Genomic DNA, 24956 nt, shown 5'->3' with positions numbered 1-24956 from the left:
AAATTGTGGAAAAGAAATTAAAGCTAAAATGGTCTATATTTTTGATGGATTTCTTTCTTGCTTAGTGTGATTTCAGCAAAGCCCAACAATTAAAAAAGCATAGGCTCTGAAGTCAGACGGCTTGGGTTTGGATTCCAGCTGTCTTACTTACAAGCCATGTGATGCTAAGTGACTTGGTTAACTTCTCTGTGCTCAGAATATCTTATCTGTAAAGTGGAAATCACAGAACCTTTCTCGTGACTAGGATAATGTTTAGTTAAAGTACACAGAATAAATAGTACCTGGCACATGATAAGGTCATTGTCATCATCAGCATTATTATTATTGTTATCATTTTCATCATTGTTTAAACCACTAAACTACTGATTCCCAACCAACGGTGATTTTTGCCTCCCAGGGGACATGTGGTAATCTCTGGAGATAATTTTTGTTGTCACTAGTTGTGGAAGGCTACTGTTAACTATGAGTAGAGGCCAGAGGTTCTGCTAAAATTCCTACCACAAACAGGATAGCCCTTACAACAAAGAATTATCAGTCCCCCAAAATCAGTAGTGCTAAGGTCAAGAGACATCAATTTACGTTATTCTGCTGTTGAAGATAGAGTTTCAAGGCTAAGAAACATTTCTAAAATATTGCAAATAATGCTGGTTAATTCTAAAATTAACTGTAACTTCTAAGCTTCTGTTAAGCAAATATTAATTACCAAGAATCAGAAATCTCTGTGTATATCTAACTATAAAATAAATAAGGTAACAAGTGTCATCTTACAACATAGAGTAATAAAGTAAAATAAAAAACCTCAAAGGAAAACTAAGCAAAAATTGAATAGGAAGAGGGGAATCTCCTCCCTAGGCCTCTGGTGTGAGAACTTTTAGTTAATTCCTAACTTTGAATAAGTGAAAAGTTGTTTAAATATCACATGAGTTTTTGAAAGTTATAAAAACTAATACTGGATTATACAATAACTATATATTGTTGCCTTAGAATGCATATGATTCCATATTGATGCATTTCCATTTCTGATGTTAGTGATTGGGGCTAGAAAAAATGCAGTGCATTGAATAATACTAGTTATTAAAGTACTCTTATGACTTTCTGCCCTTGCATTTTTAACTAAAATGTTCTGGGAGTGATGGCATTCTAGTAAAAATGAAATTCCATTATCCAATCATTTGTGAATTCTGTAGAGAACTGTACTTCCAAGAGAACTATGGGAAACCATTGGCAAAGCAATTACTTTTTCCATGATGGGAAAATTTTCTTATATGACAGAGTAAAACTTCCAGTAGTTTAGTGGGAAATTATGATATGTGGGGAAATGCAAATGCAAAGTCATAGAGGGGAAGAAAAGAACAAAGTGGTTAGGACCTCAAAATCATAACTCATATCATAAACATAGTTGTTTTAGTAAACTTAATCAATGCATAATCAATGCATAGCCATAGCCATAATCAATGCATAGCTTGAATGGCTTATAAAAAGCGATATCCCACCATCACCACCATCACCACCACCACCACCACTACCACACATGATTATCAAGATGAACTACCCCTCTGCCCATTTTCTCTGAAGACTTAGAACTGAGGATTCAACCCTCCAATAAGACAAAGCATACATAGCTACAAAAGTTGTCAAGAGAGTTCTTTAACCTTATGTTGTTTCCAAGGACAGTACTTTTAATGTCATAAAACTTTAAAAGGTCCTTGGGTTTTATATTTAGAACACGATTGGTTCCTCATGTACTATGGCAATCACATGGGATGCAGAGTCAGAAGATTGAATTCAAGTCCTAGTCCCAATTTTGAGCAAGGATTTCTTTTTCTATAGGATGTTAGGGGAAACAAATGACTATGTGTTAACAAAGTCTTTTTAATATTTACTCTTGAAAATCATGAGATGAAAAGAAAGAGCAAAGAATTTGGCAGACACTAATTTTAGTCTACCTCTTACACTTCCTTTTTACTTCTGTGTAATTCAAGTTTCCTGAATTTCTTCACCTATTAAATGGGGATGATTATTCATCCACATAGTTAAAATACCCAGAAAAATGCTTTATATGTCTAGTCACTTCATAAATATGATTTTTCCTCCCTTGCGCATGAAGAATAAGTATGGCACACTTTTAAAAATCTGAAGCTCTTGATAAATGTCTGACTTGCAAACAAAACAAAACAAAACAAAAACACTTTAAAATTAGTCTCTTTAGCACCTTTGGTAGATTTATGTGTTTATATTCATCTGTGACAAAATTGAAAATGATTATTTTACCTATAATATCCATAGTGAAATAACCAGGGAGATAAAATAGCATTAAATCAGCCCTAGCTGGTATGGCTCAAGTGGATTGAGTGCCGGCCTGCAAACCGAAAGGTCGCGGGTTCGATTTCCAGTCAGGGCATGAGCCTGGGTTGTGGGCCAGGTCCCTGGTTGGGGGCATGTGCGAGGCAACAGATGTAACTCTCACACATCAATGTTTCCCCTTCTGTCTTCCTCCCTCCTCTTCTCTCTAAAAATAAATAAATAAAATCTTTAAAAATATCATTAAATATGGTAATTTTTGAATATTTTTATTTGAAAGTTATTTCTGTATCTTGATAATTCTTGGTAGTAACACAGCCTATTATCAATTCATCTTTCTCCCCTCTCCCCTGTTGCTTCCCTTTGTTACAATGGGATCACTCTACCCAGCTCTCTCAAATGTGGCCTCCTTCCTAACATCTCTTATTTTCCCAACCGAACGTGGAGTCTACTGCCTTTGCTTTGTGGTCTCAACTTATGCTGTCGTTGGCACTTCTCAACATACCACTCAGATGTAGATAATTGAGGAACATCATATTTCACTACTAAATGGTAAAGGTTTTGTGTGCGTGTTAAAGACTGCCTTGTTCATTATCACTTCCCACAGCAGCATCGTATCCTAGCTAATAGTAATTATATGCAATTAATTACTCAAGAAGCATTTGATGAACATGCAAGCCCTGCTATAATGTTTTTTATCCAGATTACACAACTTTGCAATTTAATTTCTTACATTTCTATTATTGAAACATGTCTGCACCTTCTAATATTTCTAACTAGCTTTAATCAGATATTGCCACTAGAATGTGAGATCTTTAAAGTTGGGAAAGCATCTCTTACATATCTGTTTATATATTTTTTCCCACTAGCTACTGAGTATCAAATTTAAAAAAACACAAAAATCTCTTTAGTCCATTAAACCAATATCTATAGAAGTCATTAAATTTGAGTTTTATAGATTCCCTTTAACCAGGGCAATGTCATATGCACACTCTTAACAGTGGACTGAGATGATTCAATAAGAGGAAATACAAAACGCTAAGTGCTTTGATTTGTAATCAATAATGGCGTGTCTTATCATGCATTGGGACTTGATTCAGAATGAATGATATTGTCCACAGGTAAGAGTTAGTATATGATTTACCTGTTAAGGTCATGTTTACTGTAACCCATTAATATATATCAACTGATTGATAAAAGCTTTTCCAAATAGAATCTGAGTTTATACACAATAGAATTAAAAGATACTTTTATATGTATTGGCAAAAATTATATACACTGCAGCCATCTAATGAACTAATAACAGTGATGTCTGTATCTTTTATTGTACACTATATTTGGTAAAGGTAATGTTTTTGGAATCTTCTGAATTAGTAAAAGAATAAATAGATTCTTACATCTGGAGAAATGTGGTCTGCAGCTTTGTTCTGATTTCTGTATCTAGTGCCAGGTATCCATCACCTGGGATGGGGTGTTACTTGGTAAAATAGATCTCATTACTTATTCTCAAAAGAATGCTGTATCTTGGAACAATGCTATTATTAATGGAACTTTGATTTTAGTGACCAAATGCCAAGAATGTTTTTAAATATTCCTTTATCCTTCCCATCAATTTAGATCAACCAGACCTAATGTATGTGAGAAGTTTTCTGAATTTTTCAGCAATAAAACTGAGATGATGAAAGCTTTACTTCCCCTTAGATATCATCCAGTATTGGTAACCAAGTTGTTTTTGTTCTTTCTTTTTTATTGTTTAAGGCTGGAGTGTATTACTTAGTGATACTTGCCAAAGTTCTATGACATCATTGTTTGAGACTCACCATATGTGTCTTTGATCCCTGCCCAGTAGGTACCTTGGCTACATGCCAGTTTGGCACTTACTACTATTTCAGTTTTGGGTTTTTTCATTTGCTTCTGATTCTATCCATGCTGCCATCATACATCTCTTAAATAATCATCTTTGGGAACAAAGGGACTCACAAGATAAGGTGTTTTAACACTGACACTTGAGGGGATTCATTTTGTCAGTCTTCCTGGTTTGGGGCTGACCGCTCTCTGGAGTACAAACCCTTCCCCATTCTTTGTTTGAGCTACTTTGCTTAGGATATGAGCAAAGCATAGCTCTGTGATTTTTTGTTGTCATTTAATGCAGAAAAGAAGGAGGGAAAATGATGGGAATGGGTATAAAGAGTATGTGGCTTCAGTTTAGTTTTCTTTCTTGTGGATTAAACAAGATATCAGAACTATATTGTAAGGTTCTCAGGTTCTCTGAGATAATTTTAATGTTCTTAGTTCAATTTAGCATGTCTTGGCTCCTGCATTCACTTTCCTAGAAGGGATAGGAACTCCAGAATGTATTGAAAAAAATATGTGCAAATATAATTACCATAGAAAAATGTACAAGTGAGAATTGTGTTAAATATTATACCTGAAAAAAATTAATAGAAAAATGATATGGAATGTAAACTATAATTGAAAAATAAAATTAAAAGAGGCTAGGCTCCCATCCCAAATAATCTAAAATCAGCATAGCACTATGGTGATGCATGTAAAAGAGAAGAAATGCAGCAGAGAAAAGTCAGTAGAAGAAGATAGAGGCAACAGATGGTACCATTTCCAGTTGAGAGATTGGATTTGGGGTGGGAGGTTAAGGAGAGAAGGGAGTCAAGAACAATTCAAGAGAGTCAGACAAAATCAAATGTTATGGTTATAACTTAAAAGTGACTCAAAAACACTAGAAGGAAACAGGAAATTTAGTTCCTTTTAATTTGTGATGAGTTTTTGCATCTTGCTGTTTGAATGATTGAAATGAAATGAAATGTGATGTTACCCCTGTGATGCATGAGAGCAACATGGAGTGCAGAGCAGGACCTGCCGCTCACATGGGGAGAAGATGGTTGCCAAGTAGGTAGAAGCTGAGTCTACTCGCTCTGGCCCCCAACTTGGATTCTCAACTGATCTGCTCACAAATAACCTGAACAATCAATGGACTCTTAATTGATACAAAGTTTGGAAGCCAAGGAGTACAGAAGATGCTTCACAACGGGCGGTAAGGAGATTATATAAGTTAAAGCGGAGGTGCCCCATGTGTGGTGCCTGCAGCTGCAGAGAGACTGGTTAGAAATCATAGCTTTGTGGCTCCCCTGCCCTCCCAGAGCAGGGACCCCCAGACCCAGGCGGCAAGTGACTTGCAGGATATATGAAGTTTAGGAGATCCAGGCTATACAGACACAGTGAGCAGCACATTCATAGCTGCAGCGCCTGACACCAACTGAGAGAGTGCCAGAGAGAAACAGGGACTCTATCTCCCAAAAGGATAAGAGGCCACACAAGGTCAGGCAGAAGCAGGCTATGGCCAGACATGGCCAGGAAAGACTTTTGACTTTTTGGAGAGGTGGTTTGTGTGGAAAACTGGACAGTGATCAGTACTGTAGTAGGTGTGACACGGAAAAACTGCTTAAAAGAGCTGAAGCATGCTGTGCAGGGACCTTGTATGCAGCTGTCCTGCCTGCAAAGAGACAAGATTGAAGTGTGATTTGCTTCCGCTGAATACAGCTGGGCAGGGAGATCAGAAAGTTGCACAGCAAAAGGATTTCTGGTACCGGCCCAGCATGGCTAGCAAGCTGGGGGCTATGCAAAACAGAGACTTTGGGACTGTGCCTAGTGAGAGGGCAGTGGGCTGGGAATTAGACAGGCAAGAATTGGGAGCACCTGATTTATAGCCAGGCAGTACCCCCTTCCCTGGCAGAGTTCAAACCTCTGGAAGGGAAGGATGTACCCAGCCCTCAACACCTGCAGGACTGCAAGCACCACGGAAGCTCTGCAGAACAGGGAAGACAGGCTCAAGAAGCCCCTGTAAGGTGCATATCCACAGGAGAAAGATGGAAAGAGAAAGGCCAAAAGGGAGAAAAGATAGACTGACTAGTTTTAGGGCCCTCTTTCACTGAGGCCAGCAAGGCAGGGAAATCAGAAATCAGAGCAGCGAGGGGTAATCAGGGACCCACCCAGCCTCGGCTCTCACATAGAGCTGCCAACAGCACTAAGCAGGAGGGAAGAGCTGACCTTCTTACACAGATTGGTCCCTCCCTTGAAATGGACAGCTAGTTCATCAAAAACTGTACATTATGGGAAATAAGCTGGGGCAGACCAAGACAGGTGGTACAGGGACAGGGGAACACACCCACAATTATCACAAAAGACTGAACAGTGACTCCTAGGGGAGACCAGGGGTGACCCAGGGGTCCCGCCTTCCTGATCAAAATCCTCTAGAGGCAGGTGAAAGTGGTATATGTGGTGTTGCCAGAAGTTGGATGATCAACCTCTGTACCTTAGGCTGATAAAAAGACAGAGGCAGATCGGGAAGGAGAAGACAGAAGGTAAACACCAAACTGCTGAGAATTCCATCTCATTCTTTTTCAGAATATTCATTATTTTTCTCACATATAGCTTTTTAACATTTCTATTTTTTCTTCAATTGTAGTCCAACTAATTCATTACATTTTACCTTTTATTTTTTATTTATATTTTTATATTTTTATTTAATATTTAATTCAATTCTCACATTATACCCTCCCCCTGTCTTACAACATTTTGCCTTCTTCTTGCCCTTATATTCATTGCAAATTTTATTTTCTCCCTTTATGCCTTATTCCTATTCCTTACTCTTGCTATTTCTTCACCCCCTATCTTCTCAAAATAATTCTTCTTTCCTTTAGTCAGCTCACATTCTTTTTCCCTTTCTTGTAATATTCTTATTTTCTTTCCACCTTTATTAATCATTGCTTGTTTGGCATGGATATTGTGGTTATTGCTGTTTTTCTTCAATTTTATTCCTTTTTGTTCACCATTTTTTAATTTCAAATCTCATAGGTTACCTCCTTCTGTCTTACTCCACATTTGCCTTCTTCCTGGCCTTGCTTATTTGAGTTTAGAATTTTATTTTTCCCTTTCTTAGCCTGGATTCTATTTCTTACTGTTATTATTTTTCTCTCTATCCTCTCAAAAATCATTTTTATTATGTAAGATCCCATATTCTCTTTTATCTTCTTATTCTTTCTCCACTTTTATTAATCTTTGCTCACCTGTCATTATTACATTTTACCTTTTATTTTTTATTTATATTTTTATATTTTTATTTAATATTTAATTCAATTCTCACACTATACCCTCACGTTAATTCTCACATTAGACCCTGTTGTGGTTTTTCTTCAGTTTCGTTCCTATTAGTTCACTATTTTTTATTTTATTTCAAGCCTCACATTATACTCTTCCCTATTCTTAAACCATTTTGCCATCACCTTTCCCTTCTGTACTTACATTTTAATATTATTTTCCCCCTTACTTCACCTTGTTTCTATTCCCTACCCTTATTTCTCCTTCCTCTTCCCTCTCAAAATTATTTTTCTCTGCTTTAGTAATCTTTTTCCTGTCTTATATTCTTAATCTCTTTCCACCTTTATTAAACTTTGCTCATTTGCTGTTGATATTTTTGATGTGGTAAGGGTTATTTTTGCTGGCATGGGTTTGGTTTTCTGGGAAGTTTTGCGTTGTTAACCACCACCTATACGACAGCATATAAGACAAGTTGGGTGTTGTGACTCTCAGTCGTCACCCAACCGGAGGAGAGGACTCACCAATGAATGAGACATCAATAATCAAGACTCAAGTAAACAACAGAACCCATGTAAGCCAAATAAAGGGCATCTCTAAAGCATCCAGACTAGGAGATCAAAGAGACTGCACCATTGACTCCCACAGGTCTCCTACCACAGAAGCAAACTGCTTGAAGACAGGGAGTCAAAGCAGAGCAACCTGAGGCATAGAAACAAACACAAAGAGTCACCTAAAATGGAGAGACAAGGAAACAACTGCCAATCAAAAGAAAAGGAGGAATCACCAAAAAAAAAGAGCTAAATGAAATTAAGTCAAGCTATCTGTCAGTCAGAGTTCAAAATAATGATTATAAGGATGCTCAAAGAACTCAGTGAAAACTACAAGAAATTTTATGGGAGCCATAAGGAGCTTAGTGGGAACAACAACACGAAATGGGACATAAAAACTATGAATAAGAACCATGAGGAAATGAAGAATACACTATCTGAAATGAAGAATAGACTAGAAGAAATTAAAAGCAGGCTAGGTGAAGCAGAGGACTGAATCAGCTAGATAGAAACACACACACACACACACACACAGTCAGAGCAACAAAATGAAAAAAAAGACTGAAAAAGAATGAAGATAGTTTAAAGGAGCTTCAGATAACATGAAATGTGAAAACATTCACATCATAGGAGAACCAGAAGGAGAAGAAAAGGAGCAATGGATAGAAAACCCGTTTGAAGAAATAATGACAGAAAAGCTCCCTAACTTGGTGAGGGAAAAAGTCACACAAGTTCAGCAAGCATAGAGGATACCAATCAAGATGAACTCGAAGAGGCCTACTCCAAGACACATCATAATTACAATGGCAAAATTTAAAGACAAAGGGGCAATCTTAAAGGTAGCAACAGAGAAACAGTACCATACAAGAAAGCTCTGATTAGGTGATCTGCTGATCACTCAATGGAAATGCTACAAGCCAGAAGGGACTAGTATGAAATATTCCAAGTAATGGCAAGTAAAGACCTACGACCAAGACTACTCTATACAGCAAGGCTCTCATTTAAAATAGAGGTGAAATAAAGAGCTTCTCAAACAAAATAAGGCTAAAGGAATACACCTCTACCCAGCCAGCACTGCAAGATATGCTAAAGGGACTGCTTTAAGAAGAAGATGAAATTGAGAGAGAGAGAGAGAGAGAAGAACATCATACAAATAGAAAAAAAGGCAATGAACAAGTATCTATAAATAATAACCTTAAATGTAAATGGATTAAATGCTCCAATGAAAAGGTGTTGGGTAGCTGAGTGGATTAAAAAATAACCTGTATATGGGCTGTCTACAAGAGATCCTCCTCAGAATGAAAGATTTTCACAGGCTCAGTGAAGTGATAGAAAAAAAAAATATTCCAAGCAAATAGACATCAGAAAAAAAGCTGGGGTAGCAATATTTATATCAGACAAAATAGACTTTAAGACAAAAACCATAATAAGAGACAAAGAAGTCACTACATAATACTTAAGGGAGTGGCCCAATAAGAGGATATAACCATTGTAAATATATATGTAACCAACATAGGAGCACCTAAATACATAAGGAAAATCATGGAGGACTTTAGAAGTAGATTGACAGCAACACAGTCATCATAGGGGATTTTAACACCCCACTGTCAACAACAGATAGATATTCCGGTGAAAGAATCAATAAGGGTATTGTGGAATTGAATGATATTTTAGATCAAATGGACTTAATTGATATATACAGAATCTTTCACCCCTAATGAGCAAAATGTACATCCTTTTTAAATGCACATGGATCATTTTCAAAGATAGACCACATGGTAGGACACAAAAGCCTAAACGAATTCAAGAAAATTGAAATTATGTCAAGTATCTTGGATCACAATGGCTTGAAACTAGAAACCAACCTCAAGAAAAAAACTCAAGAACATCCAAATACATGGAGACTGAATAATATGTTATTAAACAATGAATGGGTCAACAATGAGATCAAGAAAGAAATAAAAAATATATCTGGAAACAAATGAAAATGAACACATAACAACCCAGAACCTCTGAGACACAGTAAAGGCAGTCCTGAGAGGGAAGTTCAGAGCAATAGATGCCTACCTAAAGAAGATAGAAAAATCTCAAATAGACAACCTAAACCTACATCTGTCAGAACTGGAGGAACAACAACAAACAAAGCCCAGAGCAAGTAGAAAAAAGGAAATAATCAAGATCAGAACAGAGTTAAATGACATAGAGACTAAAAAAACAATCCAAAGAATCAATGAATCCAGGAGCCGCTTCTTTGAAAAGAAAAACAAAATTGACAAACCTTTAATCAGACTCATTAAGAAAAAAAGAGAGAAGACCTACATAAATAAAATCAGCAATGAAAGACAAGTAACAACCAGTGTCCTAGAAACTAGAAATATGTCCTAGAATCCTGAAACACCAATTCAAAAGAACTTATATACCCCTATGTTCATAGCAGTGTATTTACAATAACTAAACATTGGAAACAGCTTAAGTGCTCATCAGTAGATGAATGAATTAAAAAACTGTGGTACATTTATACAGTGAAATACTACACAGCAGAAACAAAGAAGGAACTACTACCTTTTTGCAACAGCATTGATGGAACTGGAGACTATTATGCCAAGTGAAATAAGCTAGTTGGTGAAAGACAGACACCATATAACCTCACTTGTAACTGTAATCTAATTAACAAAATAAACTAGTGAGAAAAATAGGACCAAAGACATGGAAATATGGAACAGAGCAGACTGACAGCTGTAGGAAGGGAGAAGTGGAGGGGTGAGGGGAAGATGTTGAAGGAAGGGGCAGGCACTAATCAAAGAACATGTATGAATAACTTATGAACATGGACAATGGAGAGGGAACTGACTGTGGGTGACAGGGGTTGGTTTGGTGGAAGTGGGCAAAAGGGAAAGATTGGGACAACTGTAATAGAATAAATAATAATTTTAAAAAAGGATATGCAACTAACCAAATTTGTGACTTTTAACACATGACTCCTTTGCTGTTCTGATGGAGCCATTTCTTAACCTACCATATGAGGGAAGAGAAATATATCACCTACTATACCTGGAGCTTTTTAGATTTGCAATAATGAAGATACATATTGAGAATTTTCATTGTAATCATAAAAACAGGGAGGATGTGCACTAGTACTAACTTCACATTTATAATTTGAAGCTGTTCAAATTCATGCATTTTAAGCATTATTAGATTTAATCATACTGTACTTTCCAGCAAAAGCATATATTTTTATTCCTTTTTATTTCTAAGAATAAACATCCTTAAGATATTTGGTCTTTACTATCACTAATGATTTTGGTATTTACAGGAACTATATTTTAAATTTTTATTTTATAGGATTTTTCCATATAAAATTCATTAAAATAAAGCTATCAAGAAATACTTTCATATTTATAAAAGTTGTAAAAAACTATTACAATGCTAAAGTAATTGGAATAAGTTTTTTTAAAATCCTTCATATTCCGAAAACTATTAAGCAGTAAAGATTATTTCTAGGTATTTTTTTTCTCTGTAGCAAAGGATCGTAGAACTTATCTCAGAGGTCATACTCTCCTGAAGTTTAGGCTTCAATTTTAATTGTCAAATATTTTTCAAGATTTGAACAACTGACTCCATTACAGGAGGGACCCCCCCACACCAAAAATGGAATTATCTTCTGGAAGGTGGGCTCCTTGTAGTACAGGCTTCTCCTGCTAGGTGAGTATTCTGTATCAGTATAGCAAATGGCATTGTTGTGAGAGGCTGTGCTTGGCTTCAGTGAATTTTTACTGAAGACTCTCAATGTGTTTGCCCACTTTGTGACAGGTGATTTATGAGCTCACCTGCCCACACCACGCTGAGTGTTCAGTAGTTTTTGACCCCAAACAGCCTGACACCCATGCCCCACCCTCCCTATTCACCAGATCTCACCCCTAGCAACTTTTTTGTTTGTTTGTTTTCCTGGATGAAAAAATTCCTCAAAGGATATTTTGCCAATGTGAAAGAGGTGAAACAAAAAACAGAAGAAATACTAAAAAGCATAAAAAATGGATGAATTAAAAAACTGTTTTGAGCAGTGAGAAAAAGGTCTTGATAGGTGTATTGGGTCAAATGGAGAGGTATTTAAAAGTGACTGAAGTTTACATTTAGGAATAAATATACAACTTTTTATAAATAAAGTCTGTTTTGGGGGGTCCCCCTCATATAGTTTGCTAAATTACTGTTATTCAAGTTGGGTCCTTTTAAATTCTTTCAAATACCATGTTACCTATTATAGAATTACAATAGGGGGAGAAAAACCATACTAGATATTGATGCAACCTGTATGCTGCATTTCAATTGTATTAAAATAATTAACAGTTGAGCTCTGCTGAAAACAACATTATAGAGCTTTAACCCCATGGATATATACCTATAAAACGGCCATGTTCAAATAAATAACAATTGAGATTTGTGGTGTTTTAGAGAGTTTTAAAGGTGTCTAATAATCGCATGATGTCCCTTTGGTGGCTCAGAGCATGTTCTCCAAGGTCCCTCTCTGTGGTCAAGGTTCTGAGAGGTCTAAGATCCCCTCAATCCTCCTTGACCTTTTCAGTGCTGTTCTATTAAAGAATCTGCAGGATACCTCTCCCGTTCTTTTCTCTTTCATACCCTAATTCCTGATTTCAGTTGTTAGTGGGAGTCTCATCACCCTCACAAGTAGTAATGTTTTGTTTATCCTGGGTGTTAAATTCTGTCTAAAAGTGCTTGCATTACATTTACAATGTATTCTTTGGATCTTTGGACCCTATCATCTGGTTATGCAACTGTGTGTTTATCAGTCAGCTCCTGGTTTTTCTATTTGCTGGAGCAACCTGTGAGACTGACTGGTATCCCTAGCCGTGCACTTGTGGCTGCACAAGACTTATTGATGAATATTTCTATTCAGTTGCAGGCTGCTGAACCCATTTCCAGGAGTTGTAGACTGGGTCCATGCCATGTGAGTATGCTTGCGAGAAAGGGGGAGGCAGGGAGGTGGTCTGTTCCAGGACCAGTCTTCCCAACCTCCTCACCATCAAGATCACTCCTGTTCGAGTGTCCTTAGCCTTTAGGGCTTCAAAAATTTTGTGCGATTTGTCTCTTAAGCAACCCATTTTAGTGCATAATTTGTATTATCAATTTATTGACAATTTACTGACTTACCAAGTTATGTGTGACATCTCTAATTTTGTACCTTCACTATTTTCTTCTTTATTAAACTGTTGTCTGGTCCTTGCAAATTGCCTCCAAATATTTTTAAATCGAGTTTATTGTCATCAAGCATAATGTCAAATGAGTTCAACGCTGGACAAATCTACACTGAACGCAAAAGGCTGCAGCTGGGAATGAGCACTCACCAACACAAAATACATGCCTCTCTTTCTTTTATTTAACCCCTCGTTTTCTTCACAGGATCTGAATCAGGTGAGAAGTCAATTAGGTGGGTCATGTGCAGATGCAATCAGCCCCGCTTGCTAGCCCTGTGCAGTGTGGAAAATGCGCCACACCTGAACAAACGTTGACTTAGTTCTTCTTCTCTTCTGGTTCCGGTATCGCAGGATTCTGCACAGGTACTTCCCGAGCCGCGGGCGCGGCCACTTTGTGCTCTCCGCCTCCTAGGCGCCGCCGCAGTGTGCAGAGCGGGGCTGGTGCGCGGCGCCGGCGCACGAGAACGCGCTCCTGAGCTGGCGCAGTTTCGCTGGGCGGTGCCCGCCCCGCATCCCTCTCCTCCAGGTTCCTACCTATCGCCGACTGCAGCCCCGGCCCTGCCATGGGGAATGTGCCATCTGCAGTGAAGCACTGTCTCAGCTACCAGCAGCTTCTCCGGGAGCATCTTTGGATCGCGGATTCAGTGACTGGGGTGCTCGACCCCTCACAGGTACCAACTCAAGGCCCAGAGTGTCCCCATCCTCTTGCACACTGCCACCGGCCTTTGCCCCTATAATGTCACTTCTGCACTTCAAGGCCCTTACTGCAGCAGTCTGTCCTGTTAGGAGTGACCCCTTAGAAGGTTTCCCGTCAACTCTGAACATGTAGACCCGCCCTACAGATCGGACTCAGCAAAATCCTTACCTGTGGCCATTTGCTGGTCCCTAGAGGAAACTGTTCCTTCTGTTTTTCTGTTGGAAGGAATGAATTACATAATATCATTTGTAGCTGTAGGCAGTCAGCCAAGGATAGTACCCTTATTTTCAGTTGCCTTCTTGTATTGTGTAACAAAGAGGACAAATTTGCCAGAATGTGAAGCAGAAAAAGGAAAGAAGCCAACATAGAAGGTTAGGAAAACATGGTAGGATGAAATTATCCATCATACCATTAATTCCTAAGGTAGTTATGCTTCAACACACTTGAGTAAGCTTGGAAAAATGGTAAAAAACCCAGCAATTTCAGACCAAAATTAACCCCATGTGATACCTGAAAGCCCATTTTTAAACAAAGGCAACCTAATAGTATTCACATACATGTGATTTAATGCATTCTCAACCAGAGATAGCAGGTAAATTATACATATACAACATATTTATATATAATATTATATATTTATTTATTATGTATATTAACTTTTCCCTTGAAACTTAAAGTTTCTCAAATTAATATCAGTGATAATTGTTATGTGAATGTTAAACCATGGCGAAAGGGAGAGACACTGGGAGGTTAGCTAGCATTTCTTTTGAATTTTTCTGGATGCAGAAAAAGTTGATCCCTGATTTATCATGTAAACAAAATAATAACTTGTATTATAATATTTTATTTTAATAGGTAAGCACAATTTTACTGTTTCTTTAAATAAACTATTCTAATGTTAGTTATCAGTTTTCCTATCATTTTACATTTTGAGTGTTCTCAGTTCAGTATGTGAAATTGGAATTCACAAACAGGAAGTTAGCATTTGTCATTTGTGGATTCTCTAAAAGATACTTTGCTTCTCATTCTCTTAAAAGATGGCCTTGATTATGACTCAAAGCTCTTGTTGACAATGCAAGAGAAGGAGAGTTGCTCTTTATCTTTTCATCTGTTCACAAGTCTTTGTATGTAATTTTACTACATTTTAATTTGATTTTTTATAACTTTCCTGTTAACTTTAATATTTATTCTGTTACATAATCAGTTCAGAATTCTCAACTTTTGTTCCCTAAGTCTGAGACTTTATATGACTTTTGTTGCTGGCTTAACATTATATTTCTTTGTCCCCTGCCATGGTCTGATTTTGTGGGCTTTGGGGACAATTAATTGAAGCCAGGCTGTTGCGTGAGGTTGTCTGCTTTGCCCTGTTTGTGGAAGCTAAGATAATTGAAAATGACTGTGATGACTGATCAAGGAATGTCAGAAATAGGATTTTGATATTCACTAGCCTAATGAAGGCTTTTTGTTCCTTTTTGAGAAATAGCAACATCTCTAAAATTGCCTTTTTATCCCCCAACTGCTTTGCCTGGGAAACTCCTATTCATTCTTCGAACACAGCTTCAATGTCACTTCTTTTGACCAATTCTCTTCTACTTACAGAGTTAGTGCCCCTTTATGGGCTTTTATGGAATTTTATACATAATTCCCTTTTAGTCCCAGCCTTATTGAATTGTAATTTTTTATGCTTACTTGATTTGAACTCAGAGCAGCATTGACACCTGATGCTTGACTCTGTAACTTATTATATTCCTTGGCTTTTGCTTAACAACACCCTTAGTGTTTTAAGCCCTGTTTCTCCAGTTCCTCAGTCTGGAACCAGAATGGCTCAGTGACCTGTATCTGGCTAACTGTTCAGGTTCTTTATGACTTCTTATTCGCACTCACTGTTTCAGTTACTATTTGTGTATCAGTGTTTTCCAGATTTATATTCCCATCTCTCACTTAAGTTCCAGTCCAGATGTTTAGCTACTCACTTGACATCGTCACTTGAATATCTCCAAAGTGATTCCAACTGAACATTTCCAAAATTGAATTCATGTTCTTCTCCTTAGAATGCCAGACCTTCTCTAATATTTTCTATCACAGGGAACACCATCACAGTTCATTCAGTCCTGCCAGTCACAAACCGGGAGCTCCTTATTTTCATTTCCCCACATCCAAAGTGCCACTAAGTCCTGCTATTTTAGCTCTTGAATTTCTCTCAAAGACATCTGTTTTTCCAACTTTACTGCTGCAGTCGGGTTAAAAATGGCATTTTCTCGCATGGACTTAGACTATTGCAATCCTTCTCCAACCCACTATCTCTATAGCTAGGTAGATGTTTTCTATTTCACATAGAATCATGCTCTTCCCTTTTTTCACAACCTCCTTTAAGTTGCCATAGCTTTTAGGAATGAACACCAACACTCTCAGTGTGTTCTCTGAAACTTCAGATGCTCTTTTCATTGCATCTCTCTGCAACATTACCTTAAGCTACACTCTTCTTTGAGTGGCCTTCCTTGAGTTCCCTAGTAATGTTTCCTTTGGTAACTTGGTCCTCACTTGTTTTCCCCTCTACTGGCAACATTCTTTCCAGCTAATTAACTTCTATTCATCCTTTAGATTTCAACTCAAATGTTCTTTCTCATGAAATCTTTCTGGTTCTCAAGTCAAGTAGCCTTGTTATCATACATTGCACAGTGCACTAATCTTCGTGTATAATATAGATTATAAGTTTTTTTGTGATTATTTGTTGTTTAACTTCCTACCAGACTCTAAGCATCATATAAGTAAGGACAAAATTCACAGGATACTCAGCATCTAACAGAATGTCTAGTTAATTTTTGATAGCCAATAAATACTTGTTAAATGAACAAATGAATGAATGTTTACCTTTCTAGCCCATAAGCATCACGTACTTATGGGGACCATGAAATTCTTCTTAGTACTCTTCAGGGTTCAAGACAATGATTGGTGTTTTATAGTACAATGGTAAATATTTGTTAAATGAATGCCAAGGTTATAGAATGAATACATGGTCAGTAAAGTTTGGTCTTAGTGATGGATGATAAGTATTATTACTGTTTATATCTTATATTTTCATCTGATGGAACCCAGTCATGGTTTGATGAGGAGAAGAGCTGAAGATGGATTCTGGAGGCTGTGAAATGACAGCACAGTGCTTAATCAATTGCTAAGTGTAAATCTGCAGAGAAAACCCTGAACAGAACTCCTGTGCTCTGAAATTGTTTGCATTATCCCTCTTCCCCCTCCCCTCTGTTACTGTCAGTTTGTTCTTTATTTCTGTCTCTGGTTATATTTTGATTGCTTGTTTGTTTAGTTGATTGGGTTCCACTTATAGGTGTGATCATATGGTATTTGTCTTTTACCATCTGGCTTATTTGACTTAGCATAAAGCTCTCCATATCCATTCATGCTGTTGCACAGGGTAGCAGCTCCTTCTTTTTCTTCTGCTGTGTAGTATTCTGTCATGTAAATGTACCATAGTTTTTTGATTCACTCATTTACTGATAGGCACTTAGGTTGCTTCTTACACTTGGCTATTGTAAATTGTGCTGCTATGAACATTGTGGTGCAAAGGTTCTTTTGGATTGGTGTTTCAGGGTTCTTAGGATGTAATCCCAGCAGTAGAATTGCCAGGTCAAAATAGGCAGTTCCATTTTTAGTTTTCTGAGGAAATTCCATACTGTTTTCCACAGTGGCTGCACCAGTCTGCATCCCCACCAACAGTGCACTAGGGTTCCCTTTTCTCCACAACAACAAGACCAAAGAGGGTAGGTTCAAGGGTGGGAGGTGGGGGTGGCTGGGGTGGAAGGCTGTGGTGGGTTGAAAATGGAGACAACTGTACTTGAACAACATTAAAACAAACAAACAAACAAAAAACAAAGAACAAAAAACAAAGAACAAAATCCAAGAATAAAAAACCCAAAGAAATAATTTGATTGCAGTTAGGACAGACAGACTGTATTTTGAAAGACTCATGTGCTGTACAGAAGAAAACTGAAAACCTTGACTCTTTTCTGCGACACATTTGTTCTGTGATTTTGTGCAGGCCTGACTACACCTTAAGTTTTCAGTCTATACATTAGAGATAATAATGTGTCCATGATAAATTATTGGGGTAGAATTAAATATTGGGTGTGTGTATGTGTAAATACACAGGCACCCTTTTGAGGGTTTAATAATTTATTACCAAGTTTAAAAAAATGTGTCATTGTGCATTAAAAGCTTACACTACCACAGCTCCACTAATTAAATGCTTTGAGTCTCTGGGTTTTGCTGATGACATTGGTTTTTCAGAAGATTTCCTTGATAGACCAAGAAGTTAAAATTAATCATACTGTGTTGTAAAGTGTGTCTAAGGGCCTGTATTATTTTTTATTTTTGTCTCATATAAAATAGGTGTATTGAACCTGGCTTAATTAGTATATTTTTAAGTTTTTGATTATACTTAAGTTTCTGGTAGAGCAATCCCTTTTTGATTTTCAAGTGCTGCTTAAGTGATAGCACAGTTCCTTCATATATTAATACCCCATTGCAACGATAAATTCCCAAGGTTCTCAGTTCTAACACTAACAGTCTTTCAAATGTATTAGATTGATAAAAGCAAATTGTAGATTATGAGATTAAATTTATAGTTATTTCACATCATATCCTGATCCTTTAAGTTACATTTGCTGTCACCAAAAATTGTGATCAAAAGTAAAGTATTTGGTATTAATGGATCTCTGGAATTTACCTAAATGTACTATATTTCTGCTTAAATCTAATCAGAGGATATGGTAACTATATACTTTTTAGTTTGCAACTACACAGCTCTTAGTACATTTACTAAATACCTTAGAATGACTGGGGAGGAATTTTTGGAAAGGAACCCACATCCCATTCCATTGTTTGTTTTCTATTTGTCTCAGGTGTTCTGTGCATCTTTTTTCACCCTGCCCATTTTTTTTGTTTCGTTTGAAATTATATGCTTTTTATTACTTGTTTTCTCTCTGCAGTAGTTTGTTATTATATACTGTTTTCCCTGCAATTTTAGTTGCTATGTCAACACACAGCCTTGACTTATGAACATATTATTTAAATTAGTGCTCTTACAGCTACTAAAATGCAAACATAAATAACTCCATTTTCTGCCTTCTGCTTTTCATATTGTTGTTTATACTACTTTTCTACATGATGTATTTGTTATATATGTATATCTGTACACAGTCAACATACATTTATATTTATGCACATATTTTTTTTCCTTTGCTCTTTACCATTCTTCATTTCCATTCTTTCATCTGAAGTAATTTCCTTCAGATAGAGGTATTTGCTTTATATTTTCATTAGTAAAAAAATCAGCTGAATCATTTTAATCTTTGAAATTACATTTATTTTGATATACACATATATACATATATGTATATAAATATAATGTGCATAAGTATGAGGTCCAACCAGAAAGTATCCAGCCACGTACTATGAAAAATAGAGACATTTATCGAAGAAGATACTGTACATAGGCCCTGGACAGTGCTTCTGTCTAAAAATAAATAAATAAAATCTTTAAAAAAGGAGAGAAACATTGTACATAGGATACCTTCAAACTAGGTACCTTGGGCCCTCACATAGTTCTCCCAGTCACCATCTCTGCCTGGTTCTGTTTTCCTGAATCTCATTGATGATCTGAAATCTCTTCCTTTTCAAAGGTGATTTTAGTTTCAGGAAAAACGAGAAGTTGCAGGGCACCATCTGGGCTGTACAGGAGCTGAGTTACCTGGGTGATTTGATATGTTGCCCAAAATCCCTGTATGAGACATGATGTATGAGCGAGTGCACTGTTGTGATAAGCCTCCAATCATCAGTTGCCCCTAGCTGCAGCCTTCTGAATCATCCAAATAGTTTCTGCAGAGGAATGTTCAAGCTTAATGCAAAATTCCATGCAGATTCATTTCTCTACTCTCTCAGTCATTTTGAATGCTACAGTACACATGCTCACTCAAGGGTGCTCAGTGAGCACTGCCCCCACTGACTAGTACAGCGAATTGATTGTTCTCCCATGCACATTCCAGTCCACTCTCCTTGGCTGCCAGGTTACATCAATGTCACACAAAGTGTTCTTGTTATGTTAACAATGGCTCGACTTTTTCTGGACAGACCTTCATATAAATGAATATTGACTATGAGTATATACTCCCTATAAAGAACTTAAATACATGACATCAGTAAAAAACATGAAGATTTCTTAACAAATGCAATGAAAGCCAGAGACAGTGAAATCAGCTACTAGTCTTATTTTTGGTTCTCTGATAATAATGTATCATTTATTCTATTTTCATTGTCTTTGATATCCAACAGTGTGACTATGATGTGTCTAGATTTATCTGTTTGTTTATTTGTTTATTGTATCTACTAATGGTTCATAGCACATCTTGAATCCATGCCTGAATAATGTTGCTTTCATATATTTTGGAAATTTTTCAGTCATTTCTCTTCAAGTATTGCTTCTGCTTTCTTATGACTCCCCCTTTAAACCCATATTTTGAAAAATCTCAGAATTTTCCCTGGGCCCAATTTACTTCTTACACCCATTGTTTGATTTTTCATTGTTTTTTTTCTTTCCATGTTCAGTCTGAATATTCTCTTATCACCTATATTCCATTTTACTAATTCCTTCTTCAGCTTTTTCTAAATTGCTGTTAATTTAATTTATTGAGTTCTTAATTTTAGTTATAATTTTGAATTAACATATTTCTACATGATTTTTAAAACCATAATGCTCCATGTTATCATAAATATTTAAATATTTATCTGAGTTATTTCAAGTTTCATGTCTGATAACTAACACCCATATTCAGATCTTCTGTGGGTCTATTTCATGAATCTATCATCTTGGAATGCCTACTCAATTTTGAGTTTATCATGACAACTGATATGAAAAAATTATAGACAAAATTTATGCAGTGAGTGATACTGTCCTTCTCCAGAAAGGATTATCTACACCACTCTCTCTCCAACCTCCACTGTTTTACTCATTCCTTGCTTCCTGCCTCTGGAAATTGCCATCTGTTCTCTGTATTCATGAGTTAGTTTTTTTAAGATTTCACATATAAGTATGATCATACAATTTTTGTCTTTCTGTGTTTGACTTATTTCATTAGCACAATACCCTAAGGTCCATCTATCTTGTCACAAATGACAAAGTTCTTTTTATGACTGAATAATATTCAATTTTATGTGTGTATATCAGTTACCTGTTGATATACACTTAGGTGGTTTTCATGTGTTAGCTTGTAAATAATGCTGCAGTGAGCATGGGGTGCAGGTATCTTTTCAAGGTAGTGATTTCATTTTCTTTGGATAAATATCTAGAAGTGGAATTGCTGGGCCAAATTGTAGTTCTATTTTTAATTTTTTGATGATCCTCCATACTGGTTTTCATAGTGGCTGCACTAATTTATATTCCCACAGTACACAAATGCTCTCTTTTCTCCACATCCTCACCAACATGTTATTTCTTAAGTTTTTGATCATAGCTATCCCAATAGGTGTGAGGTACAGGAAATAGTTACCTTTTGCTTCTAGCAGGCAGTAATGTATGGATAGCTTACATTGAGCCAGTCAGATGCTTAGCTGGTTTGAGACTGAATCTGTGTCATTCCCGAGGGCTTGCCTTATTCTCTTCCCCTTTTTATTTCGTAGCTCTTCAGGGGTTCTAACTATAAGGCCTAGGATATTTAGCAGTGTGTATGTTCCTCATTGGGACCTGAACTCAAAATATTTCCTCCTTAGCCACTAAGGCTCCTGGAAGCTCTGATGATCTTCCCAGCTGCAAGAGAATGGCAGACGTCTCAAGAGGAAAAGTGGTGCTGAATGTTGGTATTACTACTTTATGTTTTCCTTCTGCGTGGTATATTGGCCACTGAAGCACTCACTGCCTTGGCAGTGCTGAGGCTATCAAACAACTGTTTTCCATTAATATATTGTACAGATTTTCTGGGTTTTCTCAATAAGTTGTTTGCTCCAAATAAGCTAGTTGAAAGATTAACAGTATAACTGGGAAAATGTAGAAAATACTACTTGTGCAATATAATTTCAAATATAAAAATATATTTACCATAATACAAATATTTGAAGTAGGTACAGTGCCATGACAACTGTTTAGAATAACTATTTATTTATTTTTCATTTATTTTTGCATCTTTGTTGAATTATAACATTGTATAACTTTAAGGTTTATAAATTTGACACACTTTTTCAAAATGATTAGCACTATAGCTTTAGTTAATACTTGCATCACTTCACATAATTACCATTTTTTTGTGGCAAGAACATGTAAGATGTACTCTCACAGTAACTTTCAAGTATCTGATACAATTTTATTGACTATACTAATTACTCTATACATTAGATTCCTACAACTCATTCATCTGGTAGCTGGAAGTTTGTGTAGAATAAAAATTCAAAGTTCAAAAATAAAAAGATGAAAAGATTGGCTGCTCCATAAAAAGTAGTGTCTTATGAAAAACAGACTATTCTAGTGGTCTCCACTATAAATATAAATTATGAGGTATAGAGAAGATATTTTTTAAAGTATATTTTTAAAAATATTTTTAAAGATTTTATTTATTTATTTTTTAGAGAGGGAAGGGAGGGAGAAAGAGAGAGAGAGAGAAACATCAATGTATGGTTGCTGGGGGTCATGGCCTGCAACCCAGGCATGTACCCTGACTGGGAATTGAACCTGCGACACTTTGGTTTGCAGCCTGCGCTCAATCCACTGAGCTACGCCAGCCAGTTTTAAAGATTTATTTATTTATTTTTAGAGAGGGAAGGGAGGGAGAAAGAGAGAGAGAGAGAAACATGAATGTGCAGTTGCCTGGGGGTCATGGCCTGCAACCCTGGCATGTGCTCTGGCTGGGAATCGAACCTGCGATACTTTGGTTCCCAGCCCACGCTCAATCCACTGAGCTATGCCAGCCAGGGCTAGATATTTTTAAAATAATATGAAAAGTAATATTGTGCCCAACTTTAGTATCTGACTTTAGAGAAGCAATATGCTAATTACTCCTTTTGTACGTGTGGCATAGTCCAGCACATTTGTTGAATTAATGAATCAGTGAATGATTATATTTCCTTTATAATATATTATCTCTACTGGTATTAGTTTACCTCCTATCTTTCTATTTATGGGCCTGAATTTGGTAAACATATACTCCTTCTTAACCTTTTCTTTTTTAATCTTATCTTTTACTTCATTTTGTCCTGGTTCATTCATTCATAATCAGTCTCATTCACTCACTAATGAGCTTTTTAAGACATGTACATGTTTTATTAATTTACTCAAAAAGCGTTCCGTGTGTTTGGTGATCCTCTTGTCCAAATGCATGTGTTTATATCTGTCTGTGCATGTGCGTGATGTGCAAACAGTTGATTTTTATATTTGAAAATAATTGTTTCCCCTGGCTGGCGTAGCTCAGTGGATTGAGTGTGGGCTGCGAACCAAAGTGTCGCAGGTTCGATTCCTAGCCAGAGTACATGCCTGGGTTGCAGGCCATGACCCCCAGCAACCATACATTGATGTGTCTCCCTCTCTCTCTCTCTCTCTCTCTCTCTCTCTCTCTCTCTCTCTCCCTCCCTTCCCTCTCTAAAAATAAATAAATAAAATCTTTAAAAAAAAGAAAAATTGTTTCTATTTTTCTGAATTAGTCTTCTAATTTTCTTTATTTTAATATTTAGTTCATTTAATTTTAGTCTTTTAAAAAGTAAGGGCCTTAAGACAATACATGTCCATTTTTTTATTATTTTGCTTTAAATATGTCTCTATAAGCTACTTATCTGATTGTCTCAATCCTTAACTAGGTGGATTTAACTTTAATTATGTGTGATGTGACTATTGATATGTTTATCCTATTTTCTGTCATATTTATCAGCCTCACCACTTCATGTTTATCTTTGAGGTTGTTTATACATTTTACTATTCTTATTTTGTATTTAAATCAATAGTATTGTTTGAAGCAAAAGACTTATTTCACAGAATGAACTTTTTCATCTTGTGAAAAGTCTGTTTCATGATCATTACCCCAGTGTTTCTCACATAGCGTGTAACCAGGTAGATTGCCATTCCCAAGACCCTCTTTGTTGATATAACATAACTGACAGATGAAGTAAAGGTAGAGAATTGCAAAGAGTTATAGTGCGGGTGAAGCCAAAGCTTTCAGTCACAGGCACAACAGAGTTAGTTGAAAATGTAGGCACATGTGGACAGAGGCTTAATAAGTGAGCAGTCACAAGCAATAATAAGCCTTTTGTATGGCCATGCAAATTAATGACAGCTGAAATAAAATACAATTCCAGTGAATTTAACTGGAAGTCAAGTATTGAAGGAAAGGTTCACCAGGAGATTGAATATTCTGCACAATAGCGTCAAAATTTGGGGCAAAGGGAATGATGGTGAACAGAGCTCTAATGGCCTCGGTATATAAGGGATACAAGTCCTTAAACAGGAATAAAGGGAGGTAAGTGACGCCAAATCCCATGGATCTCAAAGGATGGGGAGTTTTTATACAAGTAAAAAGGAGTAACAGTCTTCAAGATGTAATGGGATCTAAAGATACCATCCGTGCTAAGGTGTAGGAGATTAAGCAGTCTCTATGTGAGAGGGTTACAAGTCAGGGCAATTGGGTAGAGAGGGTGAGAACTAAATAGGTTGAAAATATGATGGAGCATGTTATTATAGAGCTGCATTTCCAGCTGGAAAAATAAAGAGACTGGAGTCTTAGCATAATGAAAAAGGCAGAGAACTATGTGGCATTCTACAGCAGTGAGTGATTGTTGGGAATAATATTTTGGAAAGGACTGAAGAGAACCGAACTGTAAACTGAGGTGGGTTACCAGGTGAATGATCCTCAACAACTGGTGATGGATGTGGGTCTTAGCATCAGCCAAATCCTGGATGTATCGCATTCCAAGAGCATAGAGACTCTAGATCTTGGAGTCACCTTGAATTTCAATGGATTATATATGCTTTTGAGAAAAAAGTTTTTGTTAAGGCTGTTCACATGTCGATGTCCAAAGGGAAATGACTGGCTCCTGAATGTTGAA

At 36.7% G+C, this 24956-nt stretch overlaps 1 protein-coding gene across 1 annotated transcript in view; it reads left to right on the top strand.

Annotated features, from left to right (window-relative positions):
* The first annotated feature begins 11971 nt into the window (after positions 1-11971).
* Positions 11972-24956, top strand: part of HMGCLL1 (3-hydroxymethyl-3-methylglutaryl-CoA lyase like 1) — a 181578-nt gene continuing 168593 nt past the window's right edge. Inside the window, exon 1 of the mRNA XM_028509770.2 lies at positions 11972-13842. Within this exon, the coding sequence (XP_028365571.1) occupies positions 13735-13842 (108 nt within the window). The 5' untranslated portion in view covers positions 11972-13734. The remainder of the gene's footprint in view (positions 13843-24956) is intronic.

Source organism: Phyllostomus discolor, chromosome 4 (genome assembly GCF_004126475.2).
Source record: "Phyllostomus discolor isolate MPI-MPIP mPhyDis1 chromosome 4, mPhyDis1.pri.v3, whole genome shotgun sequence".
Classification (NCBI taxonomy): Eukaryota; Metazoa; Chordata; class Mammalia; order Chiroptera; family Phyllostomidae; genus Phyllostomus; species Phyllostomus discolor.
This window is presented reverse-complemented; position numbering and strand designations above follow the sequence as displayed.